This window comes from Siphateles boraxobius, unplaced genomic scaffold (genome assembly GCF_051911475.1).
Source record: "Siphateles boraxobius isolate OS27281-9 unplaced genomic scaffold, OSU_SipBor_1 55, whole genome shotgun sequence".
NCBI classification, from domain to species: domain Eukaryota; kingdom Metazoa; phylum Chordata; class Actinopteri; order Cypriniformes; family Leuciscidae; genus Siphateles; species Siphateles boraxobius.
In genome coordinates this window covers 3826063-3849067 of record NW_027509181.1, presented here as the reverse complement: position 1 = coordinate 3849067, position 23005 = coordinate 3826063, and the positions used below count along the sequence as shown (strand labels likewise).

At 39.7% G+C, this 23005-nt stretch overlaps 1 protein-coding gene across 2 annotated transcripts in view; it reads left to right on the top strand.

Moving 5' to 3' along the window:
- Nucleotides 1–1047: 1047 nt before the first annotated feature.
- The window catches only part of kcnh4b (potassium voltage-gated channel, subfamily H (eag-related), member 4b), a 59407-nt gene continuing 37449 nt past the window's right edge, over nt 1048–23005 (top strand). For both annotated transcript variants that reach the window (XM_077205874.1, XM_077205873.1), the window contains exons 1-4: nt 1048–1544; nt 15597–15830; nt 18855–18986; nt 19391–19521. In XM_077205874.1, the coding sequence (XP_077061989.1) occupies nt 1469–1544; nt 15597–15830; nt 18855–18986; nt 19391–19521 (573 nt within the window). In that variant the 5' untranslated portion in view covers nt 1048–1468. The remainder of the gene's footprint in view (nt 1545–15596; nt 15831–18854; nt 18987–19390; nt 19522–23005) is intronic.

The following is a 23005-nucleotide window of genomic DNA, read 5'->3' as shown; positions in this document are numbered from 1 at the left end:
AGGAAAATTGCATCCTGTTTTCACTTTACTGAAAGCCATCAATGATGCATTTATAGAGGTTAGTAGCTGTATTATCACTCACAATAAGTATTTATAAGAACACAACATGGATATTAATAACAATGTATTCACTTATTTGACAAAAATAAATCTGAATTGCTAAAAAGTCATTGCACCTATAATATAATAACATTTTAGCAATGCTGGTTGCATCTTTATAAATACATTAATGGAACCATACGACTGCCTAATTAGTTCTTATAAATCATTATGAGTATATGCATTGAAAAAGAAAATGCATGACTCATAAGTAATTATAAAAATAATTTAAATGTAATTATAACTGTTCTTATAATGCAGTGTAGGTCGTAATGAGTCTTTATTAATGTATTTATAAAATAGTGATGTTTACTTATAAATAAGTTTAAAGGGGTGGTTGATTACGTCTGAGTCTTGAGACTCTCCATCATTGTCCGACTCCAGTTTAAACATAAAAGGCAGAACAGTTTCTGACATTTTAGTGCTTCTCTGCATGAGGTAATCAGCTGCTAACACACACACTCTGTGCCGGGAGCAGCAGCTCATTTGCATTTAAAGGGACACACACAAAACGACGCGTTTTTACTGACCCTCAAAAAGGGACAATTTTAACATCCTGTAAAAAAATATCTGTGGGGTATTTTGAGTTAAAACTTCACATACACACTCTGGGGACAACAGATGAATTATTTTACATATTGTAAAAAGGGGCATTATACCACCCCTTTAAATGGAGCTATAATTCATTATAACATACTCAAGTGAACAACCAATTTTCACTCATGATGTGCTGTTCAGATCATAGATAAAAAATGTCGAGACATGATACTTATAATGCATTATAACTGTTTGTTTTCTGTAGGGTTGTGGCTGTACAGGAATGATATATAAAGATGAGTATGTGTGATATTTCTTTCAAGAATGTGTGTGTGTGTGTGTGTGTGCTCTCAGTGGCTGAAGAGAACTGGAGGAAATGAATAGTGGGTGTGGATAAAGAGAGAAAGAGCCAGAGAAGGAGGGGTGAAGAAAAATGTAACTGTCTCTGTAGCTCTGCCACAGTGTATTACAGAACAAAAACAAACCCAGACCGTTTTAGAGATGCACGGCTTGTGAATTCTCCTGTCATGCAGGTGTGACAGCTGAGAGAGACTCACCAGGGAAGACAGAGGATAAGGAACTAGGTGGAATTGTTCATCATGGTATGCTTTAACAAGGAAAGGGATTTGTTTGTTTCTTGATCATACGTCCACTGGACTGAGGAAGTACAGTGAGGAGTCATCATTTGGGGGGACGTTCGCTCTTTTAGGATGCGCTCTCTCTGCTGTACCTCACATCTGCCCTGGCCACCCTTTCTTTGGGATGTAGTGAAGATTGATGCTTCATACAGGCTTTTCCCCTAAACATCTGCTGACTCTGGAAACCTGGCATCATGCCAGTGATGAAGGGGCTGCTGGCACCCCAGAACACCTTCCTGGACACCATTGCAACTCGTTTCGATGGCACTCGTAAGTACTGGCACAATTGCACACACACCAAACCCATATGCATGGAGAGAGAACACTCAAGCTGAAAAAATACAGTTGGTACCCAGAAGGTGTTGGTTTTTCATTTCTGTATAGGGTCATCAAATGGATGTGCAAAAATAATGGCTTTTTTTTTTCAAACATGTGTCTTGAACAAACTTAAACTGTCATAGAGTCTTGCAATTTACTATTGACATGTTTATAACTACTACCAGAATTATAACACATCTGGTTTAATGACCCCCTTGAGCACTGAGGTGTGATACTGCCATAGTTGCGCAAGAGCACACATTAATTATGTACAGTGAGGCTGCGCTTTTGAAGTGCTGGCCTGAAAATAAAGTGACTTAACTGATCTGACCCTTAAAAATAACTTCCGTTGTTGTGTTGCGTGTTGCGTTGTTGTGTTGTGTGGATGATTCAGACATAAATCATTTACCAGCGTAAATAATTCAATGCGATTAAACATGGTGCTAGCAACACCAAGGTCATGGGTTCGTTCCTAGGAGATTGCATGATCGGATAAAATTTAGTAACTTAAGTTAAGTTTACCAAAAATGTTTTTTTACTGTAGCATTTTCTGTTCAAATGACAAACGTTTTGGTATCACTTCATTTTATAGTCCTGTTCCCCATGCACATGCAATGAACTTAATACAGTAATTACAATAACTGGGTAATTACTTAGTACTAACCCTGAACATATACTCTTAAACCTAACTTTATCCCCTGTAGTTACCTTATATTACCCAGTATTTTCTTAGATAAGTACACCTGTAAGTATACACGTAAGTATATGTAGTGTAAAATAAAATGCAACATTTTTATAGATTTTTACAATCAATCTTGAATATCAATCCTTAGAAGTGTTTTTTTTTTGTATTATTGTTGTTATTTTACTGTTCATTTAACAGCAAGATGAAGGCATATCATAAGCTTTAAAGTGAAAATAACTGCATTAGCAGTTAACCCAGTATAAGTGGTGCACAGATACCATACTCTTGTGTGTTTGTTCTTGTTTTATCATGGGAGATAAATCTCGTGTTTTGCAGTAGCTGGAGTTCTCTCATGGCATTAGTCTTTGAGACACATGTGTGCCATGGGAAAAGTGGATGTCAAGGGACATAGCTGTTTGTATAATCCTTTTATCCTGAACCTTCTTAGCCACTAGTTAAAAGACTGATTACAGGTTAAGGTTCTCATTCATAATGATAAAACCAGGGTGTGAATTTTACTCTAAATGTTTATCAAATGACTAAGATTTTCAGCATTACAATACAAAATACCAAATTATAATGGACACAATTCAACAAAGTTGATAATATTCTTCCATAAATTTGTACCAAGATTATGGTCAGCCATACCACACAAATCAGATGACATAAAAGTAGCATACAATCCTCCCATCTGTGATTTCTTACAATAGTAATGAAGAAAACCCTTCACACAGCTTACATGCAAACTTAATCTCTTCTGTTAGATAACACCTCTCTCACACAAACCCACAACTGCATGTTCATGCATATGCACAGCTTCTTATTTTAATAATATGCTATGTTGCAAGATATAATTGTACTCTGGATTAATGTTTGATCAACTGAATTTGACAACGTTTACACTGTTATTTTCCTGATTATTAATATGAAGCTGCTTAGCAACAATCCGTTTTGTATAAAGCACTACATAAATAAATGTGACTTGACCTTAGGACATAATTATAAAATTAAATATTTTTTTAGCACTAAATGCTCACACAACCTCAGAGCTTAATCACCACAACATTTATCAAGGTTACCAAGTGCTGGTTAAAAAAAAAGTGCAACTTTGTATTGTTGGTTGATGAAGTGTTTGAAATAGAAGATAGTGTTTGAGAAGGAGCCGTTAGGAATGTTTAGAATCTCCTCTATCGATGCGCCAAATTTCACTTTTCAACTTTTTACCACATGGTTCTGTGGGCTGCCATTGACTCTCAGCATGAAGAAGGCATTTTATGTGCTTGTGGATTAATTTCCTTTTTCTTCACTTTACTTATGTCATGTTCTTCACATGAGGATTAATTTGACATTATGAGATTATTTGATGTTTTCTCACATGGGTTTTTATTTCTTACAACAGTTTGAGATGAAGAGTATAGCGATGGGTGATGTGTCATTGATGTTAACTTCTCTTGAGATACATTTCTTCTGCTTTTTCTTCACAATGCTGGATGTTTCTGGCTAACAGAGCACCAGTTTACTCACGGCCCAAAATAGCTGCCCTCTTGTTGCCGTAGAGACCAGCTTTCCTGCGCAGTGAAGCTGAGCTTGCGGTACTAACCAATGACTTACTGAAGACGCTTCTACATACAACAAATGTTGATCATTTCACTTTCATTGTTTATATAACATTTAATTTTATAAAAATATATCATGTAGATCAGGACTAGCTGTTACACAATTTAACTCAGATGGTGGATTTGCCGTGGCGGTAATAGGCATTCTGGTTGTCCACCTACTGTAGTAGCTACATAAAACACTTTTGAACATTTTCACCGTTACTGACATGGAAGAAATATGCAGCTCATTTATCACGTATTGAACCTGCTATTGGGGCACGTTGTCACACTATATTGGGTAATTTATCACAGTAGAAAATTTACAGTAAACAGCCTTACAGCAAAATTGTAGATTATTATCAAGCAAACAAACAAATACAATCTATTTATGAGAGAGCAAAAATGTTAAAGATACAACCTATCTGTCATGATGTGGGTTTTGTGTCTTGTCTTTTCATGTTCAGTGGTTCCCTGACCTGTCTTTTACTTTTCCCAGGTGTTTCTCGTTATTCCCGACGCCCCCTTGTTGTCTTGTTAGCTCGTTTGTCCTTGATTATTTAGGCCCTGTGTTCCTGCCCTGTCTTTGTGAGTTGTTGAATGTATGATAGATGTTAACGTTGGTGATTTCTGTATCCTTGAATCTTGTTCCTGAGTCTTTGAATCCTGTTCCTGTCTAAGTTTATTAATAAAGCCACACTGCGTCTGGATCCAGCCTCATCGCTATTTATAACGCACTACGTTACACTATCAAACTATTGTTTAGGGCAACAAATAACGTGTTTGTCCCCTTCTGTATTTGTTTTGTGCACATGTTATAATATTGTATGAGTTGAGATTTTATTATAGATTGTGGTATATAAATAGAGTCAGGTGGTTTCAAAAGTCTTCCACCAGTTAACGAGTTCACTCTTACAACCCAGAGTACTTCTCTCCTTTCCCTGGCTGGGATAAGAACAGATAAGAGTGAGGAGTGATTTGGGGTGGAGGAGGGATGCTGGAAAACTGTCATTGGACAGAGGTGAGTCTGCTATTTATATGTAGGCCTCCTTGTGCTGATTGGGTAGATTATCTGAATGTGCTCCTTCTGAATTTTGTTAATAAAACATCATAAATTGTGGTGTTTTTTTTATTGTTTTGGTTAATGAACAGCTTTTATTTGTTGGGCCCTGCCAAATATAAACCACACTATTTCCTGAATTACGCCACGCAGCCAGTGTGTCACCGGCCTTACACTGCATTTCTGCCTGGTTTCATGTTTTTTTTATTCTCTGCCTGTTTTCTGGATTACCCTTTTTGCCTTTGTTTTCTGCACTGTTGCTTGTCTGGATTGTTTGCCCATGTGTTTGACATTACGATTCTGGATTGCCAAAATAAAGCAGCATTTCAAATCTTCAACCAGTGGTGTCATGCCCATTCAAAGTGAGGGGGCACGTGCCCCCTCAGATTTTTCCTCCCTGATAATTTTTTTGTCACAAATTTATTCCTATTATGCTCCATAATTACCAGAGCCTATAACGACTCAAATGTATTCTTCTGGATGTGTAATAAATCGGTCAGCATCAGCCCGCCCCTTTTTCCTATATGGTGTCTGTGTATATCAAACCTAGAGGCTACGCGCGTATCACTCTAGAATCTTTGCTGTGTGTGTTCAAACAATCACTCGTCTCGCACGTTGAGCTGGCGATGTTTTACAAATGGTGGTAAGTGGGCAAAGCAACAAATCGGCATTGAATTAGTTATCGGATGATATTAAAAGGTAGTGGGATTATTTGTGGTTGACCTGGAAACTTTAACTTGATCAAAAAGTTATGGATTTGATATTAGCTGCGAATTCAGAGCATTAACTTAAATTGTGTCAGTGTAACGTTATCGATAGCTAGCCTAGTCTAACCGTAAACTACTTGGCTAACGTTACTGCCTGCCATACAAAGCCAATAAGCCATAGTAACGTTATCTGATTGGTTTTGAAACATCTGTTCTGTTTTGTCTTGTGTCAAAGTCTCCAGCTGGTTCAATTGTTTTCAGTTTCATAGAAACAAGGGTGTTAAATTTGTTGTAGGCTAACTGCAAAATCCAACCTAACGTTATCAAGGCATCGACTTGATGTTTCTCCCATAGACTCGGTTTATTATTCACCATTATTCACGGTTGATTAACCATTTTCAAATAAACGGGGTAGTGTTAACCTTATTCAGCACTGAAATCTGTCAAACTTCTTTCAAAGTCCTTCATCACAAATTAATATTAAAATACCTTAATTTCAGAGCACCACAAAGTCAGACCTCAGCACCTTTATGTACCTTTAATGTAAGATCGTTCTTAGGTCACATACCAATTTACATGAAAACTGCAATGGTACTGTTTTTAAAATCATGTGTAGTAGGCCTAAGTGTACAGTAAGTGTGTGTGTAAACATGCTTTAATGAAGTAGACTTCAAAAGCTTTTGAATTTGAGCTTACAGTTCTTTCATCAACCTGTCTTTTACATAAACTTACAAAATAGATCGAGGAGGGTTGCTGCTAGCTCCGTTAAGGTATTTCTGTCCCTCCTAAACTGCATTAAAAAAGGTATGTTTAGCAGCAAGAATTTAAAAATTTTCAGAGGGAGAAACCCGCTGACCCCTCCAAACATGATCCATATCACCCGTCAGAAAACAATTGCAACATCTCAGATTGTGCCCCCCCAGAATTTTGGCTTGCATGACGCCCCTGTCTTCAACCCAAATCTCGGAGCAGTTACATAACAATTCCTTCTTGTTTGTTCGAATAAAAGGTCTCAATGACCTGCCATGCACTGTCTGTTTGAAACCTAATCATTCTGGTCTCACACATTGTTGTGACAAAAAGTTGTGCTTCCAGTGTCGCTCTCCTGACCACTCCCGCTTGGTTTGTCCCTTCGTCTTCTCGAAGGGTTGGGAAACTAGAATGGGCCTCTGAATTTAATTGAGAAGTATGAGTCGATCTCTGGGGAAGCCGACTGTGGGGAAGCCACTGACTTTGTCCACAAAATCCACTTGGTGGATGAGTGTCGACGTACAGGCTGTCATTACACTACGATAAGGCGCATGTCCACCAAAACGTTTTCAGCGATTTGCGGGTGGGACATGTCCCCACTATTTTTTGCCAGGGTTGATTGTGTCCCCACCACTTTTGAAACATCTCGTGGCACGGATGTACCAATACAAATAGATAAAACTTCTCCAGTTAACTCTAGCAGAGCATTAATTTCGCTCATTAGATCTCAAATGGGAAGACACACCCACTGTTGTTAAGCCTCGTCTTGAGATTGAGCACACCTGTGCGGCACAATTACTGAGGCGCATTAGGTTTTAAAGGCTTTATAAAAAGCATGTTTAAGTGTGGTCGTGTCAGTCTCCCTCTACATGTATTCATGTTATGGGGACCTTAAAGGGCTATCGGGGTTTAGATTTCCTGTTGCTTTTCCCTGGTGAATTGCTTGATTTATTGCTTATTTTATTGCAGATCACGGTCTAAATATATGTTTGTCATTAGGGATGTTGTGTGCGTGAAGTGGTGAGCGCAGTTAGCATAAGGCTCACTGTAGTCTAAATTTCCCCTACGTGGTAAGAAACTTTATTGTGGGTTTTCTCTTATTTTGGGAGGGGTGTGTGGTGAGCAGGACGAGGGGCGGGACAAATATGACATCGACCAACCGCCACATTCTGCATGTTTAACGTCAACAGATGACAACAACAAGCATAATAACGGAACAAAATAATTTAAAACAAGAGCCAGAGAAAATACCTTACATTGTATCGACATTTTAATATAGAATCAACACAGACACAAAATATGTGTGAAATGAGATACTAGTAACACTTTCGCGGATATTCCGTATCATAACAAGCAAAGTGTCTCATCTGAAAAAAATTGCTGCGCTGCCAAAACTCTCTCAAGCGCCCACAATCGCCCCCTTACGTTACTTCAGACACCCCGTCTTCAGTGCTCCGCTCTGACTGAAACTATTATGACTCTACTCTCATATTGATATGACTTTATTCTCAAAATAGCATGATATTTATCTCATAACTCTATCTCATATCTCTTGAGACCATGGGAGTGACATACCAGGTGGCCTACCTTACTGTTTAATGAACAGTCAATGAACTGTCATTACTGTCACTACAATACAACAGTGGTGAAAAATGCAGAGCCTTATCATAACTCAACCCTTTGTCAGAGCCTAACTCTACCCATGTCCCACCCGCAAATTACGCCTATGTGCCAATCAATCCGCCACTGTGGGCCTCAGGTGCACACCTCCCGCTCAGCCTCGCCCTCGGTTTGTCCCCTCTGTCTCTGCTGGGCTTTTTTCACTTTTCCAGTATTTTTCAAATATTACCAATGGGTGGAGTTAGGCTCTGTCTAGCTAAAGTTAGTTTTGATTGATTCACTTCCGTCGCAACGATCATTGCACGGGGCTCTACACGAGCCGCAAGAAAGGCGAGGCATTTTGCAACAAACGCTTGCGCTCTTTTAGTGAGAGAGAGTGATTGTCGCAGCGGCGAACACACACAGTTTGCAGAGTACAAAAGGATACACGCCGGATGGCGTAGCAGGAACGGATGGCTGAAGGTGGTGAAGACGGCTGGCTTCTTCAGGCACTTTCCTCTGCTTGCTAGTCGCTGGATTCAATGGCGGAAGGCTTCTCTCAGAGTCCAGTGATGCGCAGAGCTTCGCTGAAGATGATGAAATCAGCCTACGAGCCTGGCTTTTATACGCTAAGCCACCCCCATTTTGGCGGGCAATGACGCGTGAGGGCTCGGAGCGCCCTCATTGGACGTGACGTCGGGCGCGAGGCTCTGTGGTAGGCTGCAGCAGTTGCCGCAGGGCAGCCAATGAGCACGCAATATGGCCTGCTCTAGGTCTGCTGGCTGCTGCACTGCGTTGACAATAAATACAAAATTAAGGATAATTTTTGGCTTCAATATCTCGAGCAAAGATGACTTTACCCCGTAGCGTAAGCTAGCTTACGCAATACGAGAGAATCTCTCTTAAGAGAACCCTTAATGCGATCCGGCCACTCATTTGCCTAAAACAGTTCCTGGTGGCTCGAGAACGCAAACCATGAAAAAGGTTCCAAGGTACAAGCCTTGAAAAATGTATAATACCGAATTTGTTATCGCTTCCACGTAGCCACGTGAACCGGAATTATCGCGACAACGTTTTACCTGTAGAGAGGTAAAGGGAAGCGAAGGAGGCCTTCACAATGGAGAGACTAGTTGGCACTTCAGGACTGCGTTGTCATTGTGTCCAGGCGCAGGTCCTTCATCAGATCTGTATACGGCCTGGATCCGGCGGACTGCGGTAAACCTCGGGATAAACACAGAGACTAATATTAGCGTAGACGCCATCCTTTTTATGATGTAACAAGTACATCAGGATTTATGGGAAGTCTTCCTGGTTCCGGCTGACCTAATCTATGCAGCCTAACATTGAATTATATAAGTCTATAATGAGTTATGTGTATGCTAGGTCAAAGAGATGTGTTTTTAGTCTAGATTTGAACTGACAGACTGTGTCTGCTTCCCGGACAATGTTAGGAAGACTGTTCCAAAGTTTTGGTGCTAAATAGGAAAAGGATCTACCGCCAGCAGTCGATTTTGATATTATAGGTATTATCAACTGGCTGGAATTTTGAGTTCGCAATAGACGTGACGGACTATAATGCGTTAACAGCTCGCTCAAGTACTGGGGAGCTAAACCATTTAGTGCTTTGTAAGTAATCAGCAACATTTTAAAATGTATACTATGTTTAATAGGAAGCCAATGCAGTTTTGACAGAACTGGGCTAATATGGTCATACTTCCTGGTTCTGGTAAGAACTCTAGCTGCTGCATTTTGGACCAGCTGTAGTTTGTTTATTAAGTGTGCAGGGCAACCACCCATAATAGCATTACAATAATCTAGCCTTGATTTCATGAACGCATGAACTAACTGTTCCGCATCTGTCATTGAGAGCATATGACGTAATTTATATATATTGTTAAGATGGAAAAATGCTGTTTTACAGATACTAGACACGTAACTTTCAAATGAAAGATTGGTATCAAAGAGCACACCCAGGTTCCTAACCGACGACGGAGACTTGACAGAGCAGCCATCAAGTGTAAGACAGTATTCTAGGTTAGTATGAGAGGAAGTTTTTTTTCCAATAATTAGAATCTCTGTTTTTTCAGAATTAAGTAGTAGGAAATTACTAGTCATCCAGTTTTTTATATCAGATATGCATTCCATTAATTTTGTGAATTGTAGGTTTCGTCAGGGTGTAAAGAAATATGTAGCTGAGTATCATCAGCATAACAGTGAAAACTAATGCCATGCTTCCTAATAGCATGTACAGAGTGAACAGCAACAGTCCTAGCACTGAGCCTTGTGGTACGCCATACTGATCTTTTGATCGATAAGACATCTCTTCATTTACTGCTACAACTGATAACGGTCAGATAAGTATGATTTAAACCACGCTAATGCAATTCCACTAATGCCAACATAATTTTCAAGTCTATTTAAAAGAATGTTGTGGTCAATGGCATCAAATGCAGCACTAAGATTGAGTAACACTAATGGAGGGATACAACCAGAATTGACTAATTCTGTTGGATCAAGTTGCATTTTTTTAACAACCGGTTTAATCCTAGCAGGATTTTTCCTCTTTAAGAATAGGATCTACTGTATGACCTCTGGAAGCATCTCTTTCAATAGCTTAGTCGGTAGAGGGTCTAACATACATGTTGTCGATTTGATTTAACGAGTTTAGAAAATCCTTCCTCTCCTATAGCAATGAATGAATCAAATTTTTCCTCAGAGAGGCTACAATGCACTGCCTGATGCGATACTGTAGTAGTCGGTTGCATAGTTATAATTTTCTCCCTGATATTATCAATCTTGTAAGTAAAGTTCATAAAGTCATTACTGCAGTGCTGTTTGGAAACGTCTGGGGTTTAAACTTTATTTTTCATTAATTTAGCCACTGTTTTAAATAAATACCTAGGGGTTTGTTTATTTTCTTTTAATAGGGTTGAAAAATAAGCAGATCTAGCAGCTTTTAAGGCCTCTCTGTACGCAATCGGGCTCTCTTTCCATGAAATGCGAAAAAACTCTAATTTTGTTTTCTTCCAGTTGTGCTCCCTTTTTATTGCTGCTCTCTTAAGGGCCTTAGTGTGCTCGTTGTACCACGGCGTTGGACTATTTTCTTTAATCTTCTTTAGGCGAAAAGGAGCAACTGTGTCTAAAGTGCTGGAAAAGAGAGAGTCAAAAGTTTCTGTCGCAATATTGAGTTATCTGGGATGCTGAGGAGATGAAACTGATCAGGAATATTATTAAAGGGTTAGTTCACCCAAAAATGAAAATTATGTCATTTATGACACACCCTCATGTCGCTCCAAGCCCGTAAGACCTCCGTTCATCTTCAGAACACAGTTTAAGATATTTTAGATTTAGTCCGAGAGCTTTCTGTCCCTCCATTGAAAATGTATGAACGGTATACTGTCCTTGTCCAGAAAGAAAATAAAGACATCATCAAAGTAGTCCATGTGACATCAGTGGGTTAGTTAGATTGTTTTGAAGCATCGGAAATACATTTTGGTCCAAAAATAACCAAAACTACGACTTTATTCAGCATTGTATTGTCTTCCGGTTCTGTTGTACCAAGGTTCACAAAACAGTTCCTGGTTTGGAACTGTTCCAAACAGTTCCTTCCTATTAAACATAGTATAAATTTTAAAATGTTGCTGAGTTCGCAGCGGATTTGTGTATACTGTCCACCAAGGCAGGTTGCCATGGCAGCACTTTATGTGTCTTGTGTCGACACCCCCCATGGAAGAGAGGAGTGGGGTGAGCAGTTGCTCATTATCATTTAAAGAGACATGCACCGAAACGGGTTGCTGTGAACAGAGCTGTTTTTGAGGAGATAAAAAGGGTATTGTTTTACACAACCATTGAGGAATTTTAACCAAAGTATGTCACAAACTTTACATAAAGACCCTAAAGAATCATACCAACTTGTGAAATATGGGCATCCAATGACCTCTTTTACCCTCTGGCGCGCGATAGTCTCGCTTTTTTTCTTATCAGTGCAAAAGAGACTAAAAATACTCTGTTGATTTTGATCTTACATATAAGTGTTATACATCATTCGATCCTGTTAAGCGTCTATTTTTTTTTGTGTGTTTACTCACAATAAAAACAAAGTGTTGTGCTTTTTGTCAAATAAAGGAAAATAAACATGATGCGAGTTTTGCCTTCTCTCTGTCAGTGAAGTCCATTCTGAAACGCGTCCTGAAAATGAACCCTAACTCTGCAAATACTTGTCATACAGGCCCAAGAGATTTTTGTTTATGAAGCTTGAACTCTCTTCTTTTAAATGAAGTAATTTATATAAAAAACAAATATGCTCAGTTTGTGTAATCTGTTTGAAAAGAGAGAGAGATTTTCTTTTCTTTTTCTTTTCAGCTCATTATACCTGATTAAGTGTTAATTTGACACGCCCATGGAGAGCGTGCGCTATTCAAACGCAAATGATCTGAGGCAAGCCATGCAAACATGCCAACGCCCACATCAGCTGTATTATAAACGCATCAAGTTTAATAAGAATCTTTTACTTTACCTCGTCTTGCTACACTGTGAGAATACTATCTAATAATCCTGGAAAATTTACCAAGGTAGTTTCATTTCGAGGAGCAACGAATCCAGCTGATGTTATTTATTCTTTAAGGGATAGTTCACCCAAAAATGAAAATTCTGTCAGTAATTACTCACCCTCATGTTGTTCCGACCCCGTAAGACCTTCGTTCATCTTCGGAACACAAATTAAGATATTTTTGATGAGATCACTCCTCAGGCTTCTAAGGGATTGAAACTTGTTTCCCGAAAAGTTATTAAAGACAACGTTAAAATAGTCCAAGTGACTACAGTGGCTCAATCGTAAGTTTATCAAGCAACGAGAATACTTTTTGTGTGCAAAAAAAACAAAAATAACAACTTTATTTCAACTATTCATTTCCTTCTCTGTGGTCCTCGAGTCAGTTCACTAGTGTAATAGCGTAGTGTTTCTTTGTTGTACGTCACACGCATCACACACATGAGCAGCGTCGGCCAATAGTGAGCCTACGTGTGACGTAGCACTACGCTATCACACTAAGTTAACTGACTAGAGGCCCACAGAGACGGAAATTAATAGTTGAAATAAAGTTGTTATTTTTGTTTGTTTTCGCGCACAAAAATTATTCTCGTCGCTTGCTAAATTTAAGATTGAGACACTGTAGTCACTTGGACTATTTTAACGATGTCTTTAATAACTTTTCGGGGCTGAAAAGATTCAATCCCTTAGAAGCCTATGGAGGAGTGATCCAGCTCTCAGATTTAATCAAAAATATCTTAATTCGTGTTCCGAAGATGAACGAGTTGAACTGAGATGAGTAAAAATGAAATAAAATGTCTGTATAAGCAAGAAACTACAAATTAACATGTATATGCTAATATATCATAAACACGATATGTTACAGACTAAATAGGAATTTTTAGACAAGATTCTGTTGATTAGTTTTGGATAGATATAAAGTTTTTACTGTAAAAAAAGACTACTGCAACATCAAATTAGCCTTTGTTCGCCAATTTCTGCTCATATGTTAAATACATAGTATGGGATGTTTTGTCAAAAATAAAGTAGGCCTAGGTATACTGAATTATCAACTAAGATGTTATTATAGTGTTTGTTCCAATATTCAAACTAATTAATCCTTACCTTTGAAATACGTATGATAAAATGTATACTTTTTACAAAGAAAGAATACAGTTGAAATATTGTTAAAATTGTACTATCCATGTGTTAAAATTACCTATTTGTAATTGGTTAAAATTTATAATTGTAATATATATATATATATAATTTCTTTTGTCCTCACATTCTTTGGTACCCAGTTACACACCTGTGTGAAAGGCTCATTATGCAGCTCATTATTCGGCTCATTATGTGGTCATTGTCTTCTCAGGTGTGAATCAGAGCATTATTCATGATCATTCACAATCATTCAAGCCCACCTGCATATTGCCTTTCCAAACAAAAAGTGTCTTACAAAATTTAAATCAATGTATTATTTTGTGTAAATGATTAGGCAGGATGATTTTCAGATCATTTTGAAGCAAAAACTCTAGACGATAACATCCATTAGTCAAAAGTCTTGTGGACACATATTTAGTACGTGTTTTGTGGCCTTATTTCAGAAACTTTCAGTAAGTTTTAGTTTTTTTCAATAACCATGCATAAACAATATTCTCTCAAAAATACAAACATGTACATACATGTTGCTCACATATTATGGTAGGCCTGTTTGTGCTAAATAGAGTGTAATGACACCTTTGCCATTCATATGTTAATAAGCAATTGAAAAAAGCACAAATGTCAGGGCATGTCAAAACATCTCAAGGACCCCAAAAACACCTTAGACCCCAGAGGGTCAATATCGTGTTGGAACCTCCTTCTTCATCAGAATGATGACAGATGACCGGGCCTAAAATGGATTACGCAGCGCGATTTGCTGTTGCGGCTCAGGAGATCTGACTTCATTATGTGAAGGTGTGCATTTACCAATTTCAAATGTGTATTGACTGAAACACTGCATGTAGCAATCTGTGACGAAGCAGGCCAGAGCCAATTAACTTTTGATATCACTGCTGTTAAACATGTCATAACATTTCTTGAGGGCGCAATAATTTAATTTGAATTCATCATAACAAGAGTAGGATTTGGCGTGTACGGTCCCTGCTGAGAATGGAGATGAAGATCGCTGGATAAAGGGCTGAATTTGTATCTGTTCCTCGCAAACGTATGGATTCTAAAGATTTGGATTACAGCGAACAAATACAATTTTTGTCTTTTGTGAATTTATGTTGTGGTTTTGTGTATTTTATGGTTATTTTTTCAGGAACTGTATAGGAGACACAAATTAAATATTACAAAATGTTTAAACGATTAAAGAAAACTAATTTTAAGGTTCTAAAGTGTAGTCTTGTTTAACATTATGAAATCCTCCGAAACGAGTTTGCAGCAGAAGTCACGAACAGAGCGAAATGTTGTTATTTCTTATTAAGTAGATGAGTACACTGCATTTAATAATTGCGACTAAAAACATGTCATTGATATGACAATTAAATACAATAGAGTAAAAACATTAATGCCACGATTTTAATATTCATAAATAGGAATACGTACAAATTTGTACGTCTATAAATTTGTTTTATAAGTAAATAATTTACATTTTAGTGCTGTCAATAGGTCATTATTCTGCATTTCAGTGTATATGAAAACGTAAGTAAATGTACATGTGGAACACTTTACGTAAAAATACACACATAAGTATATTCCCGAGAAGGACATAACGTATATTTCTGAGAACATACAAAGTAGACTGAAAGTATACTTTCTTATTTTTAGTTTAAAAAGTATACTAATAATACACTTGAATAAACTTCTTTTTCGTTAGGGGCATTCACATTCACTTGAACAAAATAACACATCCCATTGAACTAAATACCAGAAATATGTAATGTAAGTAGAAATGCAAAGATCCCACGTGGGGATATTGATTTGGAAATTATAAAACAGTACAGCAACAGTACTGCACAAAACACAATACTTACAACTAACTTTGCAATGTCTTTCAAAACATTAATGTTCATGGTCACTTTTTTGTTCCTCAGACAGCAACTTCCTCCTTGGGAATGCTCAGGGTCACCGTGGCTATCCCATTGTATACTGTTCCGATGGATTCTGTGAGTTGACGGGGTTCGGACGAACAGAGGTGATGCAGAAGAACTGCAGCTGTCATTTCCTATATGGCTTGGGCACTAGTGAGCAGGTTACTCAGAGTGTGGAGAAAGCTCTGGAGGGCAAGGAGGAGTACCAGGCTGAGGTGCAGTTCTACAAGAAGAATGGTAATAATACTGTAGTAATAATACTGTACTAACTTCAATTGACAACTAATATGTTGGGTAATCACTGCCATTATAAATGACAATGCATATCGCCCAACCCTAAGCAGTTTCATAAAGAAGTTAAGTTTTCCCTGCCCAGTGTGCAAGCCAAATGCAACTGTGGCAAGGAACATAAAACTTTTGTTGTTGGAAAATGGAGAGAAAACCTAGCAAAAAACAGGCAACACCAGGATGCCAGTTCTCCTCTGGCTATACAGTTAAAAGTCAAAAATAGATATCTCTGTTACTATATCTATTGAACTGTTAGATTAAAGAGTATAAGTTACTGTGAGTTCAAGGTAGGAATGAATGAGAAGATACATCCTAATTAAAACCCACCTGAACAAGCTAATCAAGATTTTCAAAAGTACTTAAAAATTGCAGGTAACATAGATTTGTAATTTTAAATTAAACTGATTCCTCACTGAAAACCATTGTGAAATTGATGCTGTTCCCCTGTTTAAAATTGTAAAGCTGACTTGAAGCAATTTGTATGGTATAAAGTGGTATATACTATGAATAAACTGGACTTAACTTGATTTTTACATTTTCTGAATGAAATGTGAGTAGTGTTTGGAGATCTTGCCACTACAATGGGGTTTGTGGGTGTTTACTTGGGCAGTGCTTTTCGGTGGCTTGAGTTTTTTAGGCCTTGTCCAATATCAAGTCAGGTTTATTTATATACTGTAGCACAGGGGTTTTCAAAGTCAAAGACAGTGGGCCTCCTTTTTGACACAACGTACACAATGGCGCCTCCCCATCCCCCAATTTCTACACATTTTCAACAGCGATCAGTGCGCAAAGAGTGCCGCAAACACACAAACCTCCGAACAACGAAAGGCCTACCAAGGGCGTTCAAAGGCTTTGAACCAGCAGCTTCCATGGAAGGGGTTCCTTAAAGGGAAAGTTAAGTATTCAAACAGAGCGATCCTCAGATAGATTCTGGAACACTATTCTCAACCTGATAAGTATTGACCAGGCTCTGGGCTGAAATCAGGAGGCAATGCTAACATCCAACTCATTGTGGAGCTGCCTTCAAGGAGGCTTGTTATGGCCTTACTACTTGATAGCGAGGATGTAAGCAGAGCTAGCCTTCAGAAGCCCAGGTGCTCTCACAGACATTTCTGTGGGCCTGGTTATACTTATTTAACATTGCCAACAGGCAGTGTACTCAGCAGAAGTGCCATCGATCCTTTAAAGCAAGGAGAGTACAATCTTACGCTACTGGAGTATCGAAGAAAGGGCTACTGTAAGGCCTACAGCTTTGAATATCACAGGCGTCAGGCCGAGCAGTACTTTGGGTCTAAGGGAGCATACTCAACCATTCCAAATGAGAGGGAGTAACTAATCTGTCTCTACCTAACAAAGTACTCCAATGAATGACCCTAACAAGGGGAGCACTATCAGCATGACCCTGAGGAATGTAACAGGGTCGAGGCCTATTATCTTGTATTTTTACAAGACAGATTTTATATTCTCTGCTAAACCCAAGTGAATGGTGGCCTCAGTAAGTGGCCAACAGCATCCGACAATTATTACTTGAATTATTTTATTCAGGGGGGGCTATGCTGCTATCTACCCTGTTACGCCACTAACGCATTTACACCTAATGCAAAAGGCGGGCCTTGGCCAGACGACTCTTGTAGTAAGAGGAGGCCAGTACTAGGAAAAACTAGATTTACAGGAATAAAATCTCCTGATGGTCTAAGGAACCTACACTCAGATACTGAGAGGCTCGAGGTGAGAATGCTTAGCAGACCGCCACCAAAATCCTAGATACTAAGCCTAAGCCAGATATTGAGGTGGCCCCATGAGGGCAGACACACGAATATTATATGTCTGAAGTTCAGAGCTATAATCTCAAAACGACTCTCTAAAGTGAGAGGAGAACTACTGCTCTAGTATAAGGTGGCTATCAAGGTGGCCTGACGAGGGCCAATGCTTGATTTTGTAGTTCCATCTGGAGCTTGACAGAGCGATGGCCTCAGTAGAAGCACTCTCGATAGGGAGGAAGCCATCTCACACAGAATGTCTGTTTGAGGCTCAGATGAACGGTGGCCTGACTCAAAATTTTCTGTGTAATAAGGCCAGTCTGTTCACTACCACAGATTGTCTCAGACTCGAAATCAGAGGAGGCCTATGGGAAGGGTATGCATAACCTACCTATATATGGGAACTTCAGGGCCCTATTTTTTCCCTTATAAAAACCCTACCTAACACACCCCTTAATACTTTCTAACAGGGAACCGAGGTCTACTGTTCAACCTTACTAAAAAACTCTCGTAAAGGGAGGAGACTGGTTCATGTGGAGGGCGTTCCCCATAGCGTCAACCACGCAGTGTGAGTTCCCTTTCGAAATGGAACTTTCCAAGAGTTTACGATTTAAAATGATCTGATCGAAACCAGAGGCGTCTCTTGTCCTACTTCTTTTCACTTTTTAAAGTATTGTTTCTGCTATGATGTATTGATTGAAATTATCTATCATTAATTAATTCATTAATTCATTCATACATTTTTTTACCACTCTGGCGCCCCTCTGGGGAGGCGTGCCCCACACTTTGAAAACTCCTGATATAGCACTTTTTACAATACACATTGTTTCAAAGGAGCTTTTACAGAATTGATTGTTATATTACCATTACTATGATAGAAATTGACCCGCCTTTTGGTAGCCAACAAGATTTGTTACATCACCCACCTCTAGGTATGTTCTTATCAGGGAGCTGCTTGAAAGTAAATCCATAATTCTTTAGTCCCTCAATGAGCACTGTTGCGAAAAAATACATTTTGGTGTTATATACACGAAAATATTGCTATATTGGGGGGCCAGTTCTCTTCTGGCTATAGAATTTAAACACAATGTCAACATTAGCAAGCTATGTTACTATATTGTTCGGACTGTAAGAGTTAAGTGTCTTTGAGGTTTATCCCAGATTTAGAGTTAGCCACCTCTGTGTAACTCTTCTTTTTGGTGTGTTATCACAGGAAGTTCGTTCTGGTGTCTGTTAGACATCGTGCCCATAAAGAATGAGAAGGGGGAGATGGTACTTTTTCTCTTTTCATTCAAGGATATCACAGAAACATATGGCAAGAGCCATCACAGCAACAGAACTGATGGTACTGTCTTCACTAAAAAACATTATTTTCACTAGTCTTTTAAATGTTGATTAATAGAATAACGCTTTTTTCGTTGTTGACGCTTATCATTCTTTTCGACATTTGATAAGAAATAGCAAGTTTAGAAGCTAGAGGACACATTTACTGTATAATAAAAATACTACAAGATCAGACTAAAACTTATTATAAATTATTAGTATTATATGTGAAAATAAAAACATTGTATATACTATATAATCTAATAAAATCAATGTTTTATATAGTCTTCGTAAACTGGTGGTTACATCTACAAAACGCACAGAACTGCTAAAACATGGAACATCACTCATGGACACACTGGACACAATCTTACTTTAAAATTTGTAAACTGTCAAGCCTATTAAGGCTATTTTAATTTTGTGCAGATAATAAGCCATTCAACAGGACCACTGGAAACTCTCATATCAGTAAAGCCAGAAGGAGGGGTCGCACCATGATTTACCAGCTAACCAGCCAGTTTACCCGTGACAGCAAAACTGACGTCAGCCTAAGTCGGGTGAGTACATGTATGAACTACTAACTAAAACTGTGACACTCCATTAAAACATCTTTCGGAGTAATCACTTCTCATGGACATGCCATGATAAATTCTAGGGATGTAAATCGAACGTTTATGATTGACCAATTTTAATTAACATTAATATTTAATTGAACTCTTTGAAAATTGAAAAATCCTGTATCCCAATTGGGAAATGCATAACAAAAATGTCTTGGTTACATATGTAACCCTCGTTCCCCGAAGGAGGGAATGGGGATGTTGACGACATGACGAAAGATTGGGATCACGCTTAGGGAGCCTTTCATCTTAGAGTACTGCACATTGGCATGCGATATCTGCATCTTACACTCCACCCCGCAGCGCGGGTATAAATACAGAAGTGGATGCACGCACCAGTTGTTTTTTGCTGAGGAGCCGAGCGGAGCCCGGAGTTCAGCAAAAGTGGCGACAGGACTATATCTCCGTTCCCTCCTTACATATGTAACTGAGACGTTCCCTTTCAGTTGCTCACGTTCGACGTAGTAGACATATCGACTGATTGGGATCCCAATTAAAACGCCACTAGAGCTGCCACCTTCCAGTGCCTAGACAAAAGCCTCCTGATCCCCCCGCATTATTGAGGGCGGAGATGGAAGAGGGCTTTGGCCAGGGAAGTCACTGCTGTTCCGCAAGACCCACTCAGTTAGACTTGGATAACACTGGGAAAGCGTGCCCTTTCGATGGAAGGAGGGACACTACAAAAGCGACATCCAGCCCACAGGCAGGTAACATGTGGAGATACACATATGGACTGGCCGGATTACCGGGCAGTACAACATATGGAATGTCACTGGGGTGGCTCCAGCCTATAACAGGGGGGAGACTCAACCAGCTAGCGACGGCAGAGCGGGCCCTGCCAAGGGAAGACACGGACTTGTCGCAGGGAGCCATACCATGGAAGAATACACATATGGGATCGCCGTAGGGATCACAACATATGGACCCAGCCTAACACAGGTTCCACCAGTACATAAGAGTGAAAGGCCTGGCTTCGGATACACCGCCACATCCGTTGCCGAAGGGTATGGAGGAACTTGACAGGGTTCGGCTAATAAGCGGAACTCTACTGGAGCAAGAATTGCGCACGTATCCAGTGCAGTCAGAGAAAAGAACAACTGGATGTAAGATGTAACTGTGCGGCCCCGAAGTGGTCCTAAACAGCTGGACCGCCTGGGGATGGAGACTCTACTCTCCCTGGCCATAGGCTGGAGTGAGGCTCGTCAGTGGCACAATTGAGCAGACCAGAAGAAATAAGTGGAATGAAGCGACCTCAGAAGCTTCTGTCTCCGAGGAGGAGGTGGCAGGCGAGTTGTGACATGCGAGGGAAGCGTAGCACAAAGGTCGCAATGTTGCAACTCGAGGGCAGACCTCCATTAATGCATGCCCTTTGTACGTGAAAACAAAAGGTCTGTTACAGACTGAGGGTTTGGCGACAGGCCAGGGTGTTTTCACATGGAGTGTGCCGCTCTGCCACGGCCACCTCGGGACTCGGACTGGCAGTAAAGTCAGTGCTGAAGCGGTCTTCATATGGAGGAAGCCAAGCGGCTGCATCTACCATATGCCCCATGAGCCTCTGAAGAGTTTGAGTGGGACCCTTTCTCAATTCCATACAGCACTAGCCATCCACACACTGCCATCCACAGATGCGGTGGACCGAATCCATCTCCAAACTAGAAAAGAGATCCTCAGTCCGTGGACGAGTTTACTCTTTCCCAGTTGACCTGAGGACCCAACTGGCTATGAGCAATTGAAGGGTAGGACTTTGTACTGATACTTCATACCTTTCGAACGCACGAACACAGGATGGCCTGTGGTGCAGAAGGATAGATATCTGAAGTACATGTCTCTCAGGTCGAACACTGCAGACCAATCTTGGGGACGGAGCATTTGGAAAGGCTTTGTTGTGTAACAAAGTTTCGAGGCTTTTGAAAAAGGGCCCTCCTCAATTAACACAGGACCGTGTTTTTACCGTAAAATGATCATGACCAACCTCTCTAGGGTAAAATGAAGTACGGGCTCATAGAAGCCGGCCTTGATATCGGCTGGAGGGAGAGGCTACATCGCATCCTTCGCCAGTAGGACTGCGACGTGCGGACAAAAGACAGGAGCATTGCTCAACACCTAGATGTGATGAATATCACTGAGCTTGGGCGGAAGCTGAGCGAAAATGAATCCAGCTGGACCGGTTGGGAAGCATTCAGGCTTCCACGAACCGGGCCAGAGGCCTGGGAACCACAGAAGTACCCGGGGTGGGACAGCGAGGTGGAGGACAGGGACCCGGCTCGGAAAGCCCTGAGGCGGCCCAAAAGCGGGGTCTGAGTGTGGTGCACAACGCTTACCTGTCTCCACGTGTCAGGTATGCTTGACCTTACGCTGGCCACCTGGATTGGCAGCGTCTGACACAGGCTGGGCGGCCTGTCTGCGGCTGGCTCAACGCTGAGGCTTGGGTGGAGGCTGCTGCGGAGGCCCAGCAGGAGCAGGAGCGGCGGTGTACTATAAGTGTAACAGTAGTAAACTTTATGTGCACAACTAGGTTTCTCATTTGTAATATATCTGTACTACAAGTGAACTTATAAGTATAGTAATAGTTTATTATTTCAATACAAGTAGTATTTTTTTTAGTTTATGAAACTACACACTGATGTGTACTCTCAGTAAACTACTAGTTTAGTAGTTTATACTGCACGTATACTTGTAAGTGAACATAACATTATACTTATAGTTTACTATTTATATATTTTTTTGCACTTTCAGTATACTATTCTGTTCAAATGTAAATATTTTTTTTACTCGAAAAATTCCTTTAACTCAACTTTTAACTACTTTTAAAAACATTTCATTAGCTTCATGCATCCTTTTTTATCAACACTTGTCAGTGAGTTTCATAAAGAAAGGCTACATTTTAAACAAAAACGTTGAGATTCAGAACATAATCAAAACACAGATGGAGTAGATCGAGTCCAACACCCCCAAAGCTTCACAGTCGTTTTCTCTTCATGGGTTATGCTTCATTTCATTTGGTTACATTAAGCAGTTTTAATTTACACGCTGTTTAATGTTTGATGATCACGTTAGTTTACATTTGAGTGAGCAATCGTCTATCACTTGTTTCAGCTATTTCTTCTCCTGTGTTTTGATCCGGAGATTCTGTACTAGAAGTTTCATAGCGCCCCCTACTGTATAACAGTGAAAACATGGATAGCTGGAAAATTCAGTAAATGGTGGGGAAAGAGTAAATTAGATTTAAAGGGACATTGTGTAGGAATTTCTCCCATCTAGCGGTGAAATTGTATTTTGCATTCAAACGAATTCTGCTCTCCAGCGCCTCGCTTTTTCAAATGCGTGTTGCATCAACGGTAGCTGTTATACCAAAAAGCTATGACAGGATGTCTTGTAATAGCACTTCGTCGAGTTTTCCTTCGGGTGAACAGATTTGTTATTT